This window comes from Syngnathus scovelli, chromosome 2, assembly GCF_024217435.2.
Source record: "Syngnathus scovelli strain Florida chromosome 2, RoL_Ssco_1.2, whole genome shotgun sequence".
Lineage (NCBI taxonomy): Eukaryota > Metazoa > Chordata > Actinopteri > Syngnathiformes > Syngnathidae > Syngnathus > Syngnathus scovelli.
In genome coordinates, this window is record NC_090848.1 from 8,568,748 (window position 1) to 8,591,845 (window position 23,098).

At 41.0% G+C, this 23,098-nt stretch overlaps 1 protein-coding gene and 10 non-coding genes across 11 annotated transcripts; 5 read left to right on the forward strand and 6 right to left on the reverse strand.

The window, feature by feature from the left end:
• Nucleotides 1-11,799: 11,799 nt before the first annotated feature.
• trnae-cuc (transfer RNA glutamic acid (anticodon CUC)) lies at nucleotides 11,800-11,871 on the reverse strand. Its single transcript has one exon. It is a non-coding gene; the product is annotated as a tRNA-Glu (tRNA).
• Nucleotides 11,872-12,104: 233 nt separating this feature from the next.
• Nucleotides 12,105-12,176, reverse strand: trnae-uuc (transfer RNA glutamic acid (anticodon UUC)). The gene has a single exon. It is a non-coding gene; the product is annotated as a tRNA-Glu (tRNA).
• Nucleotides 12,177-12,266: 90 nt separating this feature from the next.
• On the reverse strand, nucleotides 12,267-12,338 carry trnae-uuc (transfer RNA glutamic acid (anticodon UUC)). Its single transcript has one exon. It is a non-coding gene; the product is annotated as a tRNA-Glu (tRNA).
• A 90-nt stretch (nucleotides 12,339-12,428) lies between these two features.
• trnae-uuc (transfer RNA glutamic acid (anticodon UUC)) lies at nucleotides 12,429-12,500 on the reverse strand. The gene has a single exon. It is a non-coding gene; the product is annotated as a tRNA-Glu (tRNA).
• A 252-nt stretch (nucleotides 12,501-12,752) lies between these two features.
• On the reverse strand, nucleotides 12,753-12,824 carry trnae-cuc (transfer RNA glutamic acid (anticodon CUC)). The gene has a single exon. It is a non-coding gene; the product is annotated as a tRNA-Glu (tRNA).
• Nucleotides 12,825-13,442: 618 nt separating this feature from the next.
• Nucleotides 13,443-16,310, reverse strand: LOC125988498 (tumor protein D54-like). Its single transcript, XM_049753791.1, has 8 exons — nucleotides 16,134-16,310; nucleotides 15,821-15,969; nucleotides 15,634-15,681; nucleotides 15,244-15,345; nucleotides 13,973-13,999; nucleotides 13,859-13,894; nucleotides 13,729-13,777; nucleotides 13,443-13,597 (listed from the first exon to the last, which is right to left on the reverse strand). The coding sequence occupies exons 1-8, from the start codon at nucleotides 16,296-16,298 to the stop codon at nucleotides 13,586-13,588; spliced, it is 588 nt and encodes a 195-aa protein (XP_049609748.1). The 5' UTR covers nucleotides 16,299-16,310; the 3' UTR covers nucleotides 13,443-13,585.
• Nucleotides 16,311-16,722: 412 nt separating this feature from the next.
• On the forward strand, nucleotides 16,723-16,794 carry trnae-cuc (transfer RNA glutamic acid (anticodon CUC)). The gene has a single exon. It is a non-coding gene; the product is annotated as a tRNA-Glu (tRNA).
• Nucleotides 16,795-17,524: 730 nt separating this feature from the next.
• On the forward strand, nucleotides 17,525-17,596 carry trnae-cuc (transfer RNA glutamic acid (anticodon CUC)). Its single transcript has one exon. It is a non-coding gene; the product is annotated as a tRNA-Glu (tRNA).
• A 90-nt stretch (nucleotides 17,597-17,686) lies between these two features.
• Nucleotides 17,687-17,758, forward strand: trnae-uuc (transfer RNA glutamic acid (anticodon UUC)). Its single transcript has one exon. It is a non-coding gene; the product is annotated as a tRNA-Glu (tRNA).
• Nucleotides 17,759-17,848: 90 nt separating this feature from the next.
• trnae-cuc (transfer RNA glutamic acid (anticodon CUC)) lies at nucleotides 17,849-17,920 on the forward strand. The gene has a single exon. It is a non-coding gene; the product is annotated as a tRNA-Glu (tRNA).
• Nucleotides 17,921-18,010: 90 nt separating this feature from the next.
• Nucleotides 18,011-18,082, forward strand: trnae-cuc (transfer RNA glutamic acid (anticodon CUC)). Its single transcript has one exon. It is a non-coding gene; the product is annotated as a tRNA-Glu (tRNA).
• Nucleotides 18,083-23,098: the final 5,016 nt, after the last annotated feature.

Below are 23,098 nucleotides of genomic sequence, written 5' to 3' on the forward strand. Positions count from 1 at the left end.
TAGTGGTTAGTGCTCTGGGCTATTTTTTTTTTTATTATAAGCGATTTTTTATCATTAGTATTTAATTATAATTATAAATCCTTCTTCCTATCATTGTGAAGCAGAATTCACCAAGCGTTGGACCGTCGTGAGACAGGTTAGTTTTATTTATTTAGTTTTTATTAATATAATTGTTAATTAATTAATTAAATAATATATTTATTAGAATTATAATTAATTATATATTATAATTAGTATTAATTATATATTATACAACAGCTCCCTGCAACGAGTTAGTGGTTAGAGGTTAGTGCTCGTTGCGAGCCAGGCGCATTTTAGGTTCATCCTACACATTTTTCATGACTAAGTTGAACCTATCAACTGTCCGCGCCTTGAAGGTCTCCTCGATGCTCGTGCCTTTCTCCACCACCTTATAATGATATTTATATATATAACAATATATATATTAATTATTATAATTAAATAATTATGATAAAAAAACTTTGGGGTGATACGTGGAGACAGGAAGAAGCAGAGCACTAACCACTACCTTATTAATTTAATTTAAATAATTATATATAATTAATAATTATTATTATAATATATAATATATATATTCTGCTATAATATATAAAAATTATTATTATATATAATAGCAGAATAGAATAATTATATATTAATATACGTGGAGACAGGAAGAAGCAGAGCACTAACCACTACCTTATTAATTTAATTTAAATAATTATATATAATTAATAATTATTATTATAATATATAATATATATATTATAAAAATTATTATTATATATAGCAGAATAGAATAATTATATATTAATATATATATGCCGATTATAATATATATATTATTTATATCCATCCATTAAATAAATAATTAATTATATGTTAATTATTATTATATAATTATAATTATTGAAATTTAAAAACAATAAATTATTTATATAATTAATAATATATAATAATTATAATTATAGGAATTATAATATTATTATAAATAGATATATTAATTATTATAATTATATATTAATATACGTGGAGACAGGAAGAAGCAGAGCACATTAATTTAATTTAAATAATTATATATAATTAATAATTATTATTATAATATATAATATATATATTATAAAAATTATTATTATATATAATAGCAGAATAGAATAATTATATATTAATATAACCACTACCCTATGGAAGCCTTGGAACATGTATGGTTTTATGGATCAGCTGTAACCCTTTAAACTCTCTCTTAAACAGTTCTACTATTTGGACAACAGAGGGCGGTATACATCCTTGGTGAACTGTACTAACTGAAGCTAATTAATATATAATTATAATTAATTATATATTAATTATAATTAATTAAAATCTCCACCACCGAGAAATTAACTTAACTATAATTAGAATATATAATTAATTATTATTATATATATTTATTATAATTATAATTATTGAAATTTAAAAACAATAAATAATCCATTTCACACATTCAAGCTGTATATTAATTTAATTTAATTATATATATTTATTATAATTATATAATTATAATTAATTATAATTTATTTATATAATTAATAATATATAATAATTATAATTATAAGAATTATAATATTATTATTAATATATATATTAATTATAATTATAATTAGATAATTATGATAAAAAAAACTTGGGTCCTACTGAGACTCGAACCCGGGTCGCTGGGGTGATAGCCCAGAGGACTAACCACTACCCTATGGAAGCCTTGAAACATGCATGGTTTTATGGATCAGCTGTAACCCTTTAAACTCTCTCTTAAACAGTTCTACTATTTGGACAACAGAGGGCGGTATACATCCATAACTGAAGCTGGAGACTTCAATCATGCCAACCTGAAGCATGGAGAGCACTTCCTCCTGGGGACTCCATCGTTCTACTGGAAGGGCGTGATTCACCGCCTGATGTGCCAACTTGTGACTAGGGGCTTTCCAGACTTCACAATCCTGAGCCCTGTGCGTGACTTTGTTTAGAGTGGGGACAGTCATCCGGACACTTGAAAATGGCGGTCTGGGGCCCACTGCTGCTCCGAGATTTAGTCTTGGCCACTAGTTTTAGCTCATCTCCTATTTTTTTATAAGCATTCTAAAGCAGACGGTTTTACGTTATAAAATGCACTCCAACACTACTGCACTGACGCACACACACTCTGCCCTCCACACTGAGAGGACTAGAGCTTGACACCTAGCGACCTACGCACACACACACACACTGAGAGGACTAGAGCTTGACACCTAGCGACCTACACACACACTGAGAGGACTGGCTCGCAACGAGCACTAACCTCTAACCACTAACTCGTTGCAGGGAGCTGTTGTATAATATATAATTAATACTAATTATAATATATAATTAATTATAATTATAATTAATATATTAATATATTTATATATTAACTAACCTGTCTCACGACGGTCCAACGCTTGGTGAATTCTGCTTCACAATGATAGGAAGAAGGATTTATAATTATAATTAAATACTAATGATAAAAAATCGCTGGGGTGATAGCCACTACCCTATGGAAGCCTTGCTCTCATTTAAAATAATTTAAATAATTATATATAATTATAATAATTCTAATATATATTATTTATAATAATAATTATAACAATTAATTATAATTATAATATTTTATAATAATATCTTATAATTCATAAATTAACGGAGCAGAAGGAGCAAAAAAACGCACATGAGGTATCAAGCTCTAGTTTCCTCCATTCCAAAAACATGCTTGGTAGTTGTCCCCCGCCTACTGCCCGATGACTGCTGGGATAGGCTCCATTCAGAAAATGGATGGCTGGATAAAATTATAATTATAATATATTATATATATAAGTCTACAATAGCTTGCAGTCTACAATATATTTATATATTTATATATTATAACATTTATATTATAGTAGAACTGTGGCAGAAGAGACAGAGTTTAAAGGGTCCCGATGACGGCTGGGATAGGTCCCGTGGGGACTAAGCGGTTTAGAAAATGGATGGATGGATATATATAATATATATATATAATTATAATTATTTATAATATAACCGAATTTCTTGGTGGTGGAGAAAGACACGAGCATCACGGAGATCGAGGAGACCTTCAAGGGCTTCCTGGCATTTATTTATAATTAATTAATTATAATTATAATTATTATTATAATTAGAATAATAATAATTATATATTATATATTTATAATTATAAATCCTTATATATATTATATATAATTATTATATAATTCGGTTAATATTATAAATAATTAATTATATGTTAATTATTATTATATATATTTATTATAATTATAATTATTGAAATTTAAAAACAATAAATTATTTATATAATTAATAATATATAATAATTATAATTATAGGAATTATAATATTATTATAAATAGATACATTAATTATTATAATTATAATTAAAAAATGATATGATAAAAAAACTTGGGTCCTAGTGAGACTCGAACCCGGGTCGCTGGGGTGATAGCCCAGAGGACTAACCACTACCCTATGGAAGCCTTGGAACATGTACGGTTTTATTGCTATTTGGACAACAGAGGGCGGTATACATCCTTGGTGAACTGTACTAACTGAAGCCAATCATGCCAACCTGGTTCACGAGAGGGTGGAAGTGCTGGCGGACCCAAACGCTCTGTGAGGGTCTGCTGGGAACGTCAAGCTGTGTATTAATTTAATTTAATTATATATATTTATTATAATATTATAATAATTATATAATTATAATTAATTATAATTTATTTATATAATTAATTATGATAAAAAAAACTTGGGTCCTACTGAGACTCGAACCCGGGTCGCTGGGGTGATAGCCCAGAGGACTAACCACTACCCTATGGAAGCCTTGGAACATGTATGGTTTTATGGATCAGCTTTAACCCTTTAAACTCTCTCTTAAACAGTTCTACTATTTGGACAACAGAGGGCGGTATACATCCTTGGTGAACTGTACTAACTGAAGCTGGAGACTTCAATCATGCCAACCTGAAGCATGTTACTTTTCCTGGACTTTGTGACTGCCACTGACTGGGCGCCTACACATCAGCTTCAACTCCGAGATCCTGCACAATTTAGTCTTGGCCACTAGCTTTAGCTCATCTCCTATTTTTTTTAACGGTTTTACGTTATAAAATGCACTCCAACACTACTGCACTGACCAAGGAAATCGTTGTTGACTGACACACACACTGAGAGGACTAGAGCTTGAGACCTAGCGACCTACGCACACACACACCTAGAGGACTAGAGCTTGACACCTAGCGACCTACGCACACACACACTGAGAGGACTAGAGCTTGACACCTAGCGACCTACACACACACACTGAGAGGACTAGAGCTTGACACCTAGCGACCTACGCACGCACACACACACACTGAGAGGACTAGAGCTTGACACCTAGCGACCTACGCACACACACACTGAGAGGACTAGAGCTTGACACCTAGCGACCTACGCACACACACACTGAGAGGACTAGAGCTAGCGACCTACGCACACACACACTGAGAGGACTAGAGCTAGCGACCTACGCACACACACACTGAGAGGACTAGAGCTTGACACCTAGCGACCTACGCACACACACACTGAGAGGACTAGAGCTAGCGACCTACGCACACACACACTGAGAGGACTAGAGCTTGACACCTAGCGACCTACGCACACACACACACTGAGAGGACTAGAGCTTGACACCTAGCGACCTACGCACACACACACTGAGAGGACTAGAGCTAGCGACCTACGCACACACACACTGAGAGGACTAGAGCTTGACACCTAGCGACCTACGCACACACACACTGAGAGGACTAGAGCTAGCGACCTACGCACACACACACTGAGAGGACTAGAGCTTGACACCTAGCGACCTACGCACACACACACACACTGAGAGGACTAGAGCTAGCGACCTACGCACACACACACTGAGAGGACTAGAGCTTGACACCTAGCGACCTACGCACACACACACACTGAGAGGACTAGAGCTAGCGACCTACGCACACACACACTGAGAGGACTAGAGCTTGACACCTAGCGACCTACGCACACACACACTGAGAGGACTAGAGCTAGCGACCTACGCACACACACACTGAGAGGACTAGAGCTTGACACCTAGCGACCTACGCACACACACACTGAGAGGACTAGAGCTTGACACCTAGCGACCTACGCACACACACACTGAGAGGACTAGAGCTAGCGACCTACGCACACACACACTGAGAGGACTAGAGCTTGACACCTAGCGACCTACGCACACACACACTGAGAGGACTAGAGCTAGCGACCTACGCACACACACACTGAGAGGACTAGAGCTAGCGACCTACGCACACACACACTGAGAGGACTAGAGCTTGACACCTAGCGACCTACGCACACACACACTGAGAGGACTAGAGCTAGCGACCTACGCACACACACACTGAGAGGACTAGAGCTTGACACCTAGCGACCTACGCACACACACACACTGAGAGGACTAGAGCTTGACACCTGATTGCACTGCGACTCGGTACAGGTTGGAAGTTGATGGTGCTGTGGTGGAGAGGGTGAGCTGCGCCAAGTTCCTGGGGGTGCACATCATCCGCAAACACCTCGTCACCTCGTCACTGGCAAAGAAAGCTCAGGCGTGCATGTGCTCCTCAGGCAGGGTCCGTCGGGAGGTCGGCTTTCGTCCTGTGTGGCCACGAGGAGGACACTTGAAAATGGCGGTGCCATCTGCTCTACGCACACACACACACTGAGAGGACTAGAGCTTGACACCTAGCGACCTACGCACACACACACTGAGAGGACTAGAGCTTGACACCTGATTGCACTGCGACTCGGTACAGGTCGGAAGTTGATGGTGCTGTGGTGGAGAGGGTGAGCTGCGCCAAGTTCCTGGGGGTGCACATCATCCGCAAACACCTCGTCACCTCGTCACTGGCAAAGAAAGCATGTGCTCCTCAGGCAGGGTCCGTCGGGAGGTCGGCTTTCGTCCTGTGTGGCCACGAGGAGGACACTTGAAAATGGCGGTGCCATCTGCTCTGCCCTCCACTCGGCCCTCACACACCTGGAGAGAAAGGACTCTGCAAACTCGACGAGCCTCATTGCACTGCGACCTACAGCGACCTACGCACACACACACACTGAGAGGACTAGAGCTTGACACCTGATTGCACTGCGACTCGGTACAGGTCGGAAGTTGATGGTGCTGTGGTGGAGAGGGTGAGCTGCGCCAAGTTCCTGGGGGTGCACATCAGTGAGGAGAGGTCCTGGTCCGCAAACACCTCGTCACCTCGTCACTGGCAAAGAAAGCTCAGGCGTGCATGTGCTCCTCAGGCAGGGTCCGTCGGGAGGTCGGCTTTCGTCCTGTGTGGCCACGAGGAGGACACTTGAAAATGGCGGTGCCATCTGCTCTGCCCTCCACTCGGCCCTCACACACCTGGATGTGCAGTCCGTGCAGCGCATAGTGCATAATTTCGGTTTCTTTGTGTGTTTTTGGCATGTGGAGAAATTGACAATAAAGCTGACTTTGACTTTGTACCTAATGGAGTGTCCGTGTGATTCCCTCGTTAAGTGCACCTGCGTGAAAAGTTTTAGCTCCTTCAGAATATGAGGTGTACCTAATGGAATGTCGTGTCATTTCAGCTTTGACCATGATTTTTCCCTAATGAAGTGGCCTGTTATTAGGAACACCTGAAAATGGCGGTGTACCTAATAGGGTGTCCGAGTGACGTCACAGATCAAACAGCTAATCAGATTCACATTTAAGTCGCTCCTGAGTTTTAGCTCCTTCAGAATATGAGGTGTACCTAATGGAATGTCGTGTGGCACTTTTCACTTTCATTTCAGCTTTGACCATGATTTTTCCCTAATGAAGTGGCCTGTTATTAGGAACACCTGAAAATGGCGGTGTACCTAAATAGGGTGTCCGAGTGACGTCACAGATCAAACAGCTAATCAGATTCACATTTAAGTCGCTCCTGAGTTTTAGCTCCTTCAGAATATGAGGTGTACCTAATGGAATGTCGTGTGGCACTTTTCACTTTCATTTCAGCTTTGACCATGATTTTTCCCTAATGAAGTGGCCTGTTATTAGGAACACCTGAAAATGGCGGTGTACCTAATAGGGTGTCCGAGTGACGTCACAGATCAAACAGCTAATCAGATTCACATTTAAGTCGCTCCTGAGTTTTAGCTCCTTCAGAATATGAGGTGTACCTAATGGAATGTCGTGTGGCACTTTTCACTTTCATTTCAGCTTTGACCATGATTTTTTCCTAATGAAGTGGCCTGTTATTAGGAACACCTGAAAATGGCGGTGTACCTAATAGGGTGTCCGAGTGACGTCACAGATCAAACAGCTAATCAGATTCACATTTAAGTCGCTCCTGAGTTTTAGCTCCTTCAGAATATGAGGTGTACCTAATGGAATGTCGTGTGGCACTTTTCACTTTCATTTCAGCTTTGACCATGATTTTTCCCTAATGAAGTGGCCTGTTATTAGGAACACCTGAAAATGGCGGTGTACCTAATAGGGTGTCCGAGTGACGTCACAGATCAAACAGCTAATCAGATTCACATTTAAGTCGCTCCTGAGTATACATCGCCCCCCTACGGTAATAAAGACATTACAGCTCATTCTCTGCTACTGGCAGGATCAACCAGGTAGAGTTGTTATCATAAAGGGCAATGGGTTCCATTTTTATAGTCTTTGGTATGACCCGGCCGGGGTTTGAACCCACAACCTTCCAGTCTCAGGGCGGACACTCTACTACTAGGCCACTGAGCTGGAAGTGTATCGTCACATGGTTACACAAGCAACTGTGTTGAAAACATTCTAAGATAAAAAATTTTGGGTCCTACTGAGATTCGAACCCGGGTCGCTGGGGTGAAAGCCCAGAGAACTAACCACTACCCTATGGAAGCGTTGTGTGCACGAACGCCTAGCAAAGTACAATTTAAAATGACACTTTCGAAGTACCCAAAGATGAAAACTTACACAAGAAGAGTTTACGCTTATTGTTCATTGATGTTGACTTCTTGTGTTATTCTTCCTGTTTTGGGTCCTACTGAGATTCGAACCCGGGTCGCTGGGGTGAAAGCCCAGAGCACTAACCACTACTCTATGGAAGCGTTGTGTACACGAACACCTAGCAAAGTACAATTTAAAATGACACTAAAGAAAACTTACACAAGAGTTTACTGAGTTCACGCTTATTGTTCATTGATGTTGACTTCTTGGATTATTTAACGTAATAAACGTAATTTCGATCTCTTTGTGTGTCTGGGATATTTTGGTACACCACACGAGGTAAAAAAAACGGAACCGATCACTTAAAACTGGAATACACATCGCTCGTACAAAACAGTGCAAGCTATTGTAGACTGCCGGTCGATCCCAGGTGCGAAGAAATGCTTTTGTTGTGCAATTAACCTTTTATTTATCTTTTTTTTTTAACCTCGTGTAGTGTACCTACACATATTGATGATTTTTATGTTTTAATTGGCGAATATAAAAACAAGGAATAAGACACCAGACAAGTTTTAATATAAATGTTTATTAGAAATAATATTAAAAGCAAATTTCAAACCAATTGCAGTAGATATATTAATACACGTTATTTAAAAACGACTATAAGTGTTATACTACGAGACGAGTGTTTACCAGCTCAATGGCCAGAGAGGAGAGTGCCCGCCCTGAGTCTGGGAGGTCGTGAGTTCGAACCCCGCCGGACCTCGGCCGAGTCATAGCAGTGACTATAACAATGACACCCATTTCTTCCCTGCTTGGCACTCAGTGTAAGGGGTTGAAATGGGGCTCCCCCCCTGCTGCACACGTATTCTTTTTTTTTTCTTTTTACCTCGTGTAGTACAATAAATGTAGTGTACTTATTGAAGTGTCCATGAGGTGTACCTTCACATATTGTCATATAAAGCAGTTAACCAAATGTCAGATTTTTGTTTTAATGCCCCAAAAAATAAAAACAAGGAATAAAACACCAGACATGTTTTAACGTAAATGTTTATTTAAAAATAATATTAAAAGTAAATTTCAAACCAGCAATCCAATGTGAAACAATATTTAGGCGTATATATGCATCCACGTTATTTAAAAGCTACTACAAGTGTTATAAAATCAAGATTACCCAAAGAGAAGCATAATCTCCCCGTCTCTTCATGCAATCAAGTTAGCCGTTAGCTTGGAGAATTAGCCGTTAGCTTGGAGAAAACGTGCATAAAAGAAGTGGTGTTTCAGTGAGTGGTTCTTTCTTTCCTTGGCAAATCGTAAATCGACATTCTGGCTTACATAGTTCACGCCAGGAGGGCGACGCAACACCTTCACTGTGATCCGTTGGTGCACGGGAAGGAAGGGGAAGGAAGGCAGTTCACCCGTTGACTCGTTCCCTCACTCATCCGTTCTCGCAATGAACTGGAAATGCAAAGCACTGACTCGTTCGTGAACAGGAAGTTACGTCATTCTCTTCTTCGTTTTGTTTTACGGCGAGGTGGCACCAGCTTTAATGGGCATTACCGACACCTACTGGTTGAAGTCATATGAACTGGAAAAAGAACGACTCACTTTAGGAAGTGAATCGTTTGCAGATAACAATATTTAGGCGTACATAGGTATACACGTTATTTAAAAACTACTATAAAAAAATAATAAAATGAATAAATAAGAAAGTGTAGCGAACAAATATTTTGAGTGAACCGATTCTAAAGATTCAGTTCACTTTAAACTGGAATGCACTTCACTAGTACAAAAAAGTGCAAGCTATTGTAGTCTGCCGGTCGAAATTGCCGACTGGTTGGTGACTCGGGCTCTGGCTCGGCAGAAACTTGGTTCGATCCCAGGTGCGAGGAAATGCTTTTGTTGTGCCATTAACCCTTTATTTATTTATTCTCTTTTTTTTTTTTAACCTCGTGTAGTGTACCTACACATATTGTCATATAAAGCAGTTAACCAAATGTCTGATTTTTCTGTTTTAATTGGCGAATATAAAAACAAGGAATAAGACGCCAGACAAGTTTTAATATAAATGTTTATTAGAAATAATAATATTAAAAGCAAATTTCAAACCAGCAATCCAATGTGAAATTGCAGTAGATATATTGGATAACAATATTTAGGCGTATATAGGTATACACGTTATTTAAAAACGACTATAAGTGTTATACTACGAGACGAGTGTTTACCAGCTCAATGGCCAGAGAGGAGAGTGCCCGCCCTGAGTCTGGGAGGTCGTGAGTTCGAACCCCGCCGGACCTCGGCCGAGTCATAGCAGTGACTATAACAATGACACCCATTTCTTCCCTGCTTGGCACTCAGTGTAAGGGGTTGAAATGGGGCTCCCCCCCTGCTGCACACGTATTCTTTTTTTTTTCTTTTTACCTCGTGTAGTGTACTTATTGAAGTGTCCATGAGGTGTACCTTCACATATTGTCATATAAAGCAGTTAACCAAATGTCAGATTTTTGTTTTAATGCCCCAAAAAATAAAAACAAGGAATAAAACACCAGACATGTTTTAACGTAAATGTTTATTTAAAAATAATAATATTAAAAGTAAATTTCAAACCAGCAATCTAATGTGAAATTGCAGTATATATATTGGAAACAATATTTAGGCGTATATATGCATCCACGTTATTTAAAAGCTACTACAAGTGTTATAAAATCAAGATTACCCAAAGAGAAGCATAATCTCCCCCGTTGTTGCATCTTCATGCAATCAAGTTAGCCGTTAGCTTGGAGAAAACGTGCATAAAAGAAGTGGTGTTTCAGTGAGTGGTTCTTTCCTTGGCAAATCGTAAATCGACATTCTGGCTTACATAGTTCACGCCAGGAGGGCGACGCAACACCTTCATCTGAACGACTGATCCGTTGGTGCACGGGAAGGAAGGCAGTTCACCCATTGACTCGTCATCCGTTCTTGCAAAGCACTGACTCGTTTACCGTTGGGGAACGGGAAATGCAATTCACAACTCGTTCGTGAACAGGAAGTTACGTCATTTTCTTCTTCGTTTTGTTTTACGGCGAGGTGGCACCAGCTTTAATGGGCATTACCGACACCTACAGGTTGAAGTCATATGAACTTTAGGAAGTGATTCGTTCACTCGTTCACTGAAACACTCACGAGCCAACACTCGTTTTAAGGTATCAGATTAGGATTTCCAACCAGGTTTCAAATCAACTCGTTTCAGGGTTTCAAATAAGGATTTTAACTACTGTTAGGGTTTCAAAGTAAAACTTTACACCATGGTTTCAAAATTAGGTTTCAAAATGGGTTTAGGTTTTTAATTTAAGTTTTTAAAGTAGGTTTAGGGTTTTCAAAAGACATTTTCACACTCGAGCTGTGAGCATCTATCAAGGGTTAGGGTTCAGGGGCAAGGGGTAGGACAGGCGAGCGTCATGGACATGTCAAAGGTGATCTTCATTTTCAGTCCCAAATAAAACACATGCTTGCTTGAGGTCGGCACCCGCATGCGTGAAAACATCAAAGCAATGCCGCTCCAATCAAAAGTTCTATTAACCTAAAGCACCAAGAGCTAATTGAGGGGCTGGTGAGCAACGGGCCAGCAAGACGCCCACGAGAGTGTAAGGGGTTGAAATGCTGCTCACGATCATTGGGACTTTTGGCACTCAGTGTAACTAGACCATCAGGGACATGAAGTTTAGGATCTATCATAATAGTGCCAATGTTCAGCCCAGTTTGGGGGCATCAAACTTCACGTCTATTTGCCATAAAAAAATCAATTCCCTAACCGGGAATCGAACCCAAGCCACGGCGGTGAGAGCGCCGAATCCTAACCACTAGACCATCAGGGACATGAAGTTAAGGATCTATCATAATAGTGCCAATGTTCAGCACTGTTTGGGGGCATCAAACTTCACGTCTATTTGCCATAAGTAAATCGAACCCGGGCCGCGGCGGTGAGAGCGCCGAATCCTAACCACTAGACCATCAGCGACATGAAATTAAAGATCTATCATTATAGTGCCAATGTTCAGCCCAGTTTGGGGGCATCAAACTTCACGTTTATTTTCCATAAGGAAATCGATTCCCTAACCGGGAAACGAACGCGGGCCGCGGCGGTGAAAGCACCGAATCCTAACCACTAGACCATCAGGGACATGAAGTTTAGGATCTATCATAATAGTGCCAATGTTCAGCCCAGTTTGGAGGCATCAAACTTCACGGCTATTTTCCATAAGGAAATCGATTCCCTAACCAGGAATCGAACCCGGGCCGCGGCGGTGAAAGCGCCGAATCCTAACCACTAGACCATCAGGGACATGAAATTGTGGGTCTATCATAATAGTGCCAATGTTCAGCCCAGTTTGGGGGCATCAAACTTCACGTCTATTTGCCATAAAGAAATCAATTCCCTAACCGGGAATCGAAACCGGGCCGCGGCGGTGAAAGCGCCGAATCCTAACCACTAGACCATCAGGGACATGAAGTTAAGGATCTATCATAATAGTGCCAATGTTCAGCCCAGTTTGGGGGCATCAAACTTCACGTTTATTTGCCATAAGGAAATCGATTCGCTAACCGGGAATCGAACGCGGGCCGCGGGGTTGAGAGCGCCGAATCCTAACCACTAGACCATCAGGGACATGAAATTGTGGGTCTATCATAATAGTGCCAATGTTCAGCCCAGTTTGGGGGCATCAAACTTCACGTCTATTTGCCATAAAGAAATCGATTCCCTGACCGGGAATCGAACCCAGGCCGCAGCGGTGAGAGCACCGAATCCTAACCACTAGACCATCAGGGACATGAAATTGAGGGTCTAACATTATAGTGCCAATGTTCAGCCCAGTTTGGGGGCATCAAACTTCAGGTCTATTTGCCATAAAAAAATCAATTCCCTAACCGGGAAACGAACCCGAGCCACGGTGGTGAGAGCGCCGAATCCTAACCACTAGACCATCAGGGACATGAAGTTAAGGATCTATTATAATAGTGCCAATGTTCAGCACTGTTTGGGGGCATCAAACTTCACGTCTATTTGCCATAAGGAAATCGATTCTCTGGCCGGGAATCGAACCCGGGCCGCAGCAGTGAGAGCGCCGAATCCTAACCACTAGACCATCAGTGACATGAAGTTAAGGATCTATAATAATAGTGCCAATGTTCAGCACTGTTTGGGGGCATCAAACTTCACGTCTATTTGCCATAAGTAAATCGATTCTCTGGCCGGGAATCGAACCCGGGCCGCGGCGGTGAGAGCGCTGAATCCTAACCAGTAGACCATCAGGATCATGAAGTTGAGGATCTATCATTATAGTGCCAATGTTCAGCCCAGTTTGACGGCAGAAAACTTCACGTCTATTTTCCATTAGGAAATCAATTGCCTGAAAGGGAATCGAACCGGAGACGTGGCGGTGAATGGATTGAAGCATTGAGCAGAAACTCTTTTCATATGTTTGCGGTTTGCTGTTTCACAGACAGACAAAACAATTTGAAAGATTTCATATGTGCAGAAGCGCGGGGGTCTTCTTTCAAAGCCAGATGCTTGGCCATTCTTTGTCAAGGTCATCTTCTCCTCTGGAATTCATACATGAAACACAAGGTCCGACATCATACAAAAAAATAGTGTGTGCCAGTGGTTCTCAAAATTTAAACACCTCTAAAAATACTTAGCTGTCCTTTTCTAATCACTGACTTAATCCACTCACCTTCACACTGCCGACCATTTCCTCAAAAGACTTGAATGTAGAGGAGTGTCTAGGAAGAAAAAGGATATTTTGTTCACATGAGTTTGTATTTCTGTTTGCACTAAACAAAAGTACATTGAGTCATATTTACCTCATAGATGGCACACTCATGGTGTGGCTCAATGTTCTGCTCATGACAAGAAAACGACGGAATTAGATAGTGAAGCATTATCATTCCACGTTTAGTATAGATGGTAATACTTACCGTGGTGTGCTTGGAAGGGGCAGAGCTCTGATTTGTTTGCAGCGTGAACACAAAAATCAGATGCACAAATTAGTAAGTCATTTTGTTTTACTTGACTTAAATCAGATTTAAGTGGCCAATTTTAGGATTTGACAAGTTTTAGCTAAAACTTATGAAAGACTCGACTTGATATTCAGAAGACTTGATACATGACATGACTTGTTTGCTTCTGGAAGAATGGTCCTATAAACACACTCCTAAAACACCAATATTGCACAACTTGCCAAGTCATGACTTGACTGGAGTTGCTTAAAATCTAATGGGCTTGACATCAGCTTTTGCCACACTTATTTGTGACACGCTTGAAGGTTAAGGGGTTGGTACTTGCGCATACAGTACGTGACTAAATTCTTATCCCTGATTATTAAAACATAAAAATCTATTTTTTTTAAAAAATATTATCTAAATGAAATCTATTGGAGCAAGCAGCAGATTCTGAGGTCGGGTTTATTTTTTTTTAGCTTATAGTATTTTGAGTATTAGTAGAGTAGTATTTGAACATCTGACCCCTGTTCTACTTTCACTGGCCAATCTCTCAGATCGACATCAGCATTTTTTTCCCCCTGTTTCTCCTGCTGCTGCTACTGTTGTAAACAGTAAATATTTGAGGGGGAACTCCAGCGTCAGACTATCCCAGCCTGGCGACAGATGGAACAACACTGCCCCCCGTTTGGTATTGCATGGCTAACATGCTTGGCTAACAAATAATATCACATACGGAAAGAGGAACATGCTCTAACTTTCAAAACGCAATGACCTATTTCTAATCACCTGCTTATTAGGATATCGTTCCGAATATATCCTGCCACTAAAAATGTAATTTGGTTTGCACTCCTTTTGACAGACTTGAAAAAGAACCCCCAGAGGCCATTTTGCCACGATTGTTGGCCCCCTACTGGTCTGTCCGTATGGCTGGATGACTTTGCCAAAATGTGCCAGGTGGCATTCAGAAGTCAGCTTGTACTAATGCAACAGCTAACGATGACCTGTTCTTTTCTTCACCGTGACATCCCATGTAAGTCATATGTCCTGTACTTTCATGTGGCAGGTACTGTAATTGAACCACTTGTGAACAACAACACAATTATCTGTCATTAATTGAACTGTATCCAAAAAATGAGTGTCCCTGAATCTCAAATTAAATAATTTTGTGATTTTCTTTCCTTTTTTTTCTCTCACCTGCACGCCGCTAATTATTTAAAACCATGATGAAAGTATCCAATGTAGGGTACCTCATCTCCGCCAGCCTTCTGGTGAGAACCACGCCCACGTTGGACAACGCAGAAGAGGTCACATGACCTGCATGAGTGAGACCTTCCTTGGTCCTCACGCATCTACGGGCAGAAGGAAGTGGCAGGAATAAGAAAAGTGTCCACTTGACACACACAAACATAACAGAAGGCCTGCACATACGCTTTATGCCGGACCTCCCGCTAATACCGTTGCTGCTTGTACTAATTAGGGTTGCAAGGCTATTAACAGAGCACCAATCCTATTGGACTCGGAAAATCCCATCACTTGTTCCGTAGTGGAAACCTTAACGTGTGAGCACTTGACAACAACAACAGGGGGTCCCACACACATTTTTTTTCCAAGAAAAACATGTAGAAGAAAACACTCACACGTTGGAGTTGTTGATGTCATCCAGAACTGCAGAAGCTGAGAGATATCTGTAAAGAAACTAACATGTTGACACATCCTATCACTAATCAGAGGGTATTTCCAGGTTATATAATCATGAGCGGATAGTGTATGAGTCGCGTGCAAACGGTGATCCAATTGTTGAAAACATGCAATGAGTGGACTCACGGGGAGGAGGTCTGCACGTCCTGCCAGCCTTTGGACAGGCTCTCCTTGAGGCTAGTGAGAGGGCCCATACCCAGCTGCCTCCTGATATCTGCAGCGGACCTTTCTTTGGTCAGTAGCACCTGCCTGAGAGTCTGAATTTCCTCCTCCATCTAATCACAAAAATACAGCAAGATGGGTTCAGTGTAGATACGGCTAGTTTGACGACACTATTCTTTTACTGATAGGTTTAAGGACGGGGTCAAGAACCCAACCAGGCGTATCTTTAGATTTGGATGAAGAAGATAAAAAGTCATACAGCTATGTGGGGTCTCACCTTGGCAAGTTCGAACCTTAGATTGTCCTTGTCCTCGTCGCTTAACTGTGCAGGGGGACATCCATTCCCTGGCATGCTGGAGAAGAAACTCGGGGATGAAGTCTCGCCAAAACCTTTAGAAGAATTATAGAAAGTCTGAGTTGAAGCAATTTTGCGTGTCATCATGGCCTGCTCATTCTTTCTGGTAAAATCACAAACAGGGTTAATATGTTGAATCAAGAGCATTATTATTATTATAAGTTCTAAACAAACTTTAAAAATGGTTTGTTGCACAATAGGCTGCGGTCTTGGTTACATTTCAGATGCATGTTATATTTTTTATGTTGCACACATTTTCAAATCTGTTGAGGGGCTGTTGGTGTGACTTTCTATAAGTTTGGTTGTGAATTGACGCTAAGAATACACAATTAATTTTCCTTGATAGTGTGTAACGATGACACATTTCAGCTGTACTTAATTGACAGTTTTTGCTTGTATTCTCTACATTTGGTTATAGTACATTTTGGATGTACTTGCACTGAGATAGATCCAATGCACAGAGCTGTCCGCAGTTTTGAACTCAATGCGAGTTGTGATCCTTGACTTCATGTCCCTAATAGTCTAGTGGTTAGGATTCGGCGCTCTCACCGCCGCGGCCCGGGTTCGATTCCCGGTCAGGGAATCTATTTCCTTATGGCAAATATACGTGAAGTTTGATGCCCCCAAACTGGGCTGAACATTGGCACTATTATGATACATCCTAAACTTCATGTCCCTGATGGTCTAGTGGTTAGGATTCGGAGCTCTCGACCCCGTGACCCACGTTCGATTCCCAGTAAGGCAATAATTTTCCTTACGAAAATAGTCTAATTTGATGCACCCAAACCTGGCTGAACATTGGCACTATTATGATAGATCCTCGATTTCATGTCCCTGATGGTCTGGTGGTTAGGATTCGGTGCTCTCACCGCCGCGGCCAGGGTTCGATTCCCGGTTAGGGAATCGATTTCCTTATGGCAAATAAACGTGAAGTTTGATGCCCCCAAACTGGGCTGAACATTGGCACTATTATGATAGGTCCTGAATTTCATGTCCCTGGTGGTCTAGTGGTTAGGATATGGAGCTCTCGCCCCCGTGACCCACGTTCGATTCCCAGTAAGGCAATAATTTTCCTTACGAAAATAGTCTAATTTGATGCACCCAAACCTGGCTGAACATTGGCACTATTATGATAGATCCTCGATTTCATGTCCCTGATGGTCTGGTGGTTAGGATTCGGTGCTCTCACCGCCGCGGCCAGGGTTCGATTCCCGGTTAGGGAATCGATTTCCTTATGGCAAATAAACGTGAAGTTTGATGCCCCCAAACTGGGCTGAACATTGGCACTATTATGATAGACCCTCAACTTCATGTCCCTGATGGTCTAGTGGTTAGGATTCGGCGCTCTCACCGCCGCGGCCCGGGTTCGATTCCCGGTTAGGGAATTGATTTCTTTATGGCAAATAGACGTGAAGTTTGATGCCTCCAAACTGGGCTGAACATTGGCACTATTATGATAGATCCTAAACTTCATGTCCCTGATGGTCTAGTGGTTAGGATTCGGCGCTTTCACCGCCGCGGCCCGCGTTCGTTTCCCGGTTAGGGAATCGATTTCCTTATGGAAAATAAACGTGAAGTTTGATGCCCCCAAACTGGGCTGAACATTGGCACTATAATGATAGATCTTTAATTTCATGTCGCTGATGGTCTAGTGGTTAGGATTCGGCGCTCTCACCGCCGCGGCCCGGGTTCGATTCCCGGCCAGAGAATCGATTTACTTATGGCAAATAGACGTGAAGTTTGATGCCCCCAAACAGTGCTGAACATTGGCACTATTATGATAGATCCTTAACTTCATGTCCCTGATGGTCTAGTGGTTAGGATTCGGCGCTCTCACCGCTGTGGCTTGGGTTCGATTCCCGGTTAGGGAATTGATTTTTTTATGGCAAATAGACGTGAAGTTTGATGCCCCCAAACTGGGCTGAACATTGGCACTATTATGATAGATCCTAAACTTCATGTCCCTGATGGTCTAGTTACACTGAGTGCCAAAAGTCCCAATGATCGTGAGCAGCATTTCAACCCCTTACACTCTCGTGGGCGTCTTGCTGGCCCGTTGCTCACCAGCCCCTCAATTAGCTCTTGGTGCTTTAGGTTAATAGAACTTTTGATTGGAGCGGCATTGCTTTGATGTTTTCACGCATGCGGGTGCCGACCTCAAGCAAGCATGTGTTTTATTTGGGACTGAAAATGAAGATCACCTTTGACATGTCCATGACGCTCGCCTGTCCTACCCCTTGCCCCTGAACCCTAACCCTTGATAGATGCTCACAGCTCGAGTGTGAAAATGTCTTTTGAAAACCCTAAACCTACTTTAAAAACTTAAATTAAAAACCTAAACCCATTTTGAAACCTAATTTTGAAACCATGGTGTAAAGTTTTACTTTGAAACCCTAACAGTAGTTAAAATCCTTATTTGAAACCCTGAAACGAGTTGATTTGAAACCTGGTTGGAAATCCTAATCTGATACCTTAAAACGAGTGTTGGCTCGTGAGTGTTTCAGTGAACGAGTGAACGAATCACTTCCTAAAGTTCATATGACTTCAACCTGTAGGTGTCGGTAATGCCCATTAAAGCTGGTGCCACCTCGCCGTAAAACAAAACGAAGAAGAAAATGACGTAACTTCCTGTTCACGAACGAGTTGTGAATTGCATTTCCCGTTCCCCAACGGTAAACGAGTCAGTGCTTTGCAAGAACGGATGACGAGTCAATGGGTGAACTGCCTTCCTTCCCGTGCACCAACGGATCAGTCGTTCAGATGAAGGTGTTGCGTCGCCCTCCTGGCGTGAACTATGTAAGCCAGAATGTCGATTTACGATTTGTCAAGGAAAGAACCACTCACTGAAACACCACTTCTTTTATGCACGTTTTCTCCAAGCTAACGGCTAACTTGATTGCATGAAGATGCAACAACGGGGGAGATTATGCTTCTCTTTGGGTAATCTTGATTTTATAACACTTGTAGTAGCTTTTAAATAACGTGGATGCATATATACGCCTAAATATTGTTTCCAATATATATACTGCAATTTCACATTAGATTGCTGGTTTGAAATTTACTTTTAATATTATTATTTTTAAATAAACATTTACGTTAAAACATGTCTGGTGTTTTATTCCTTGTTTTTATTTTTTGGGGCATTAAAACAAAAATCTGACATTTGGTTAACTGCTTTATATGACAATATGTGAAGGTACACCTCATGGACACTTCAATAAGTACACTACACGAGGTAAAAAGAAAAAAAAAAAGAATACGTGTGCAGCAGGGGGGGAGCCCCATTTCAACCCCTTACACTGAGTGCCAAGCAGGGAAGAAATGGGTGTCATTGTTATAGTCACTGCTATGACTCGGCCGAGGTCCGGCGGGGTTCGAACTCACGACCTCCCAGACTCAGGGCGGGCACTCTCCTCTCTGGCCATTGAGCTGGTAAACACTCGTCTCGTAGTATAACACTTATAGTCGTTTTTAAATAACGTGTATACCTATATACGCCTAAATATTGTTATCCAATATATCTACTGCAATTTCACATTGGATTGCTGGTTTGAAATTTGCTTTTAATATTATTATTTCTAATAAACATTTATATTAAAACTTGTCTGGCGTCTTATTCCTTGTTTTTATATTCGCCAATTAAAACAGAAAAATCAGACATTTGGTTAACTGCTTTATATGACAATATGTGTAGGTACACTACACGAGGTTAAAAAAAAAAAGAGAATAAATAAATAAAGGGTTAATGGCACAACAAAAGCATTTCCTCGCACCTGGGATCGAACCAAGTTTCTGCCGAGCCAGAGCCCGAGTCACCAACCAGTCGGCAATTTCGACCGGCAGACTACAATAGCTTGCACTTTTTTGTACTAGTGAAGTGCATTCCAGTTTAAAGTGAACTGAATCTTTAGAATCGGTTCACTCAAAATATTTGTTCGCTACACTTTCTTATTTATTCATTTTATTATTTTTTTATAGTAGTTTTTAAATAACGTGTATACCTATGTACGCCTAAATATTGTTATCTGCAAACGATTCACTTCCTAAAGTGAGTCGTTCTTTTTCCAGTTCATATGACTTCAACCAGTAGGTGTCGGTAATGCCCATTAAAGCTGGTGCCACCTCGCCGTAAAACAAAACGAAGAAGAGAATGACGTAACTTCCTGTTCACGAACGAGTCAGTGCTTTGCATTTCCAGTTCATTGCGAGAACGGATGAGTGAGGGAACGAGTCAACGGGTGAACTGCCTTCCTTCCCCTTCCTTCCCGTGCACCAACGGATCACAGTGAAGGTGTTGCGTCGCCCTCCTGGCGTGAACTATGTAAGCCAGAATGTCGATTTACGATTTGCCAAGGAAAGAAAGAACCACTCACTGAAACACCACTTCTTTTATGCACGTTTTCTCCAAGCTAACGGCTAATTCTCCAAGCTAACGGCTAACTTGATTGCATGAAGAGACGGGGAGATTATGCTTCTCTTTGGGTAATCTTGATTTTATAACACTTGTAGTAGCTTTTAAATAACGTGGAGGCATATATACGCCTAAATATTGTTTCACATTGGATTGCTGGTTTGAAATTTACTTTTAATATTATTTTTAAATAAACATTTACGTTAAAACATGTCTGGTGTTTTATTCCTTGTTTTTATTTTTTGGGGCATTAAAACAAAAATCTGACATTTGGTTAACTGCTTTATATGACAATATGTGAAGGTACACCTCATGGACACTTCAATAAGTACACTACATTTATTGTACTACACGAGGTAAAAAGAAAAAAAAAAGAATACGTGTGCAGCAGGGGGGGAGCCCCATTTCAACCCCTTACACTGAGTGCCAAGCAGGGAAGAAATGGGTGTCATTGTTATAGTCACTGCTATGACTCGGCCGAGGTCCGGCGGGGTTCGAACTCACGACCTCCCAGACTCAGGGCGGGCACTCTCCTCTCTGGCCATTGAGCTGGTAAACACTCGTCTCGTAGTATAACACTTATAGTCGTTTTTAAATAACGTGTATTATATCTACTGCAATTGGTTTGAAATTTGCTTTTAATATTATTTCTAATAAACATTTATATTAAAACTTGTCTGGTGTCTTATTCCTTGTTTTTATATTCGCCAATTAAAACATAAAAATCATCAATATGTGTAGGTACACTACACGAGGTTAAAAAAAAAAGATAAATAAAAGGTTAATTGCACAACAAAAGCATTTCTTCGCACCTGGGATTGACCGGCAGTCTACAATAGCTTGCACTGTTTTGTACGAGCGATGTGTATTCCAGTTTTAAGTGATCGGTTCCGTTTTTTTTTACCTCGTGTGGTGTACCAAAATATCCCAGACACACAAAGAGATCGAAATTACGTTTATTACGTTAAATAACCCAAGAAGTCAACATCAATGAACAATAAGCGTGAACTCAGTAAACTCTTGTAAGTTTTCTTTAGTGTCATTTTAAATTGTACTTTGCTAGGTGTTCGTGTACACAACGCTTCCATAGAGTAGTGGTTAGTGCTCTGGGCTTTCACCCCAGCGACCCGGGTTCGAATCTCAGTAGGACCCAAAACAGGAAGAATAACACAAGAAGTCAACATCAATGAACAATAAGCGTAAACTCTTCTTGTGTAAGTTTTCATCTTTGGGTACTTCGAAAGTGTCATTTTAAATTGTACTTTGCTAGGCGTTCGTGCACACAACGCTTCCATAGGGTAGTGGTTAGTTCTCTGGGCTTTCACCCCAGCGACCCGGGTTCGAATCTCAGTAGGACCCAAAATTTTTTATCTTAGAATGTTTTCAACACAGTTGCTCGTGTAACCATGTGACGATACACTTCCAGCTCAGTGGCCTAGTAGTAGAGTGTCCGCCCTGAGACTGGAAGGTTGTGGGTTCAAACCCCGGCCGGGTCATACCAAAGACTATAAAAATGGAACCCATTGCCCTTTATGATAACAACTCTACCTGGTTGATCCTGCCAGTAGCAGAGAATGAGCTGTAATGTCTTTATTACCGTAGGGGGGCGATGTATACTCAGGAGCGACTTAAATGTGAATCTGATTAGCTGTTTGATCTGTGACGTCACTCGGACACCCTATTAGGTACACCGCCATTTTCAGGTGTTCCTAATAACAGGCCACTTCATTAGGGAAAAATCATGGTCAAAGCTGAAATGAAAGTGAAAAGTGCCACACGACATTCCATTAGGTACACCTCATATTCTGAAGGAGCTAAAACTCAGGAGCGACTTAAATGTGAATCTGATTAGCTGTTTGATCTGTGACGTCACTCGGACACCCTATTAGGTACACCGCCATTTTCAGGTGTTCCTAATAACAGGCCACTTCATTAGGGAAAAATCATGGTCAAAGCTGAAATGAAAGTGAAAAGTGCCACACGACATTCCATTAGGTACACCTCATATTCTGAAGGAGCTAAAACTCAGGAGCGACTTAAATGTGAATCTGATTAGCTGTTTGATCTGTGACGTCACTCGGACACCCTATTAGGTACACCGCCATTTTCAGGTGTTCCTAATAACAGGCCACTTCATTAGGGAAAAATCATGGTCAAAGCTGAAATGAAAGTGAAAAGTGCCACACGACATTCCATTAGGTACACCTCATATTCTGAAGGAGCTAAAACTCAGGAGCGACTTAAATGTGAATCTGATTAGCTGTTTGATCTGTGACGTCACTCGGACACCCTATTAGGTACACCGCCATTTTCAGGTGTTCCTAATAACAGGCCACTTCATTAGGGAAAAATCATGGTCAAAGCTGAAATGAAAGTGAAAAGTGCCACACGACATTCCATTAGGTACACCTCATATTCTGAAGGAGCTAAAACTCAGGAGCGACTTAAATGTGAATCTGATTAGCTGTTTGATCTG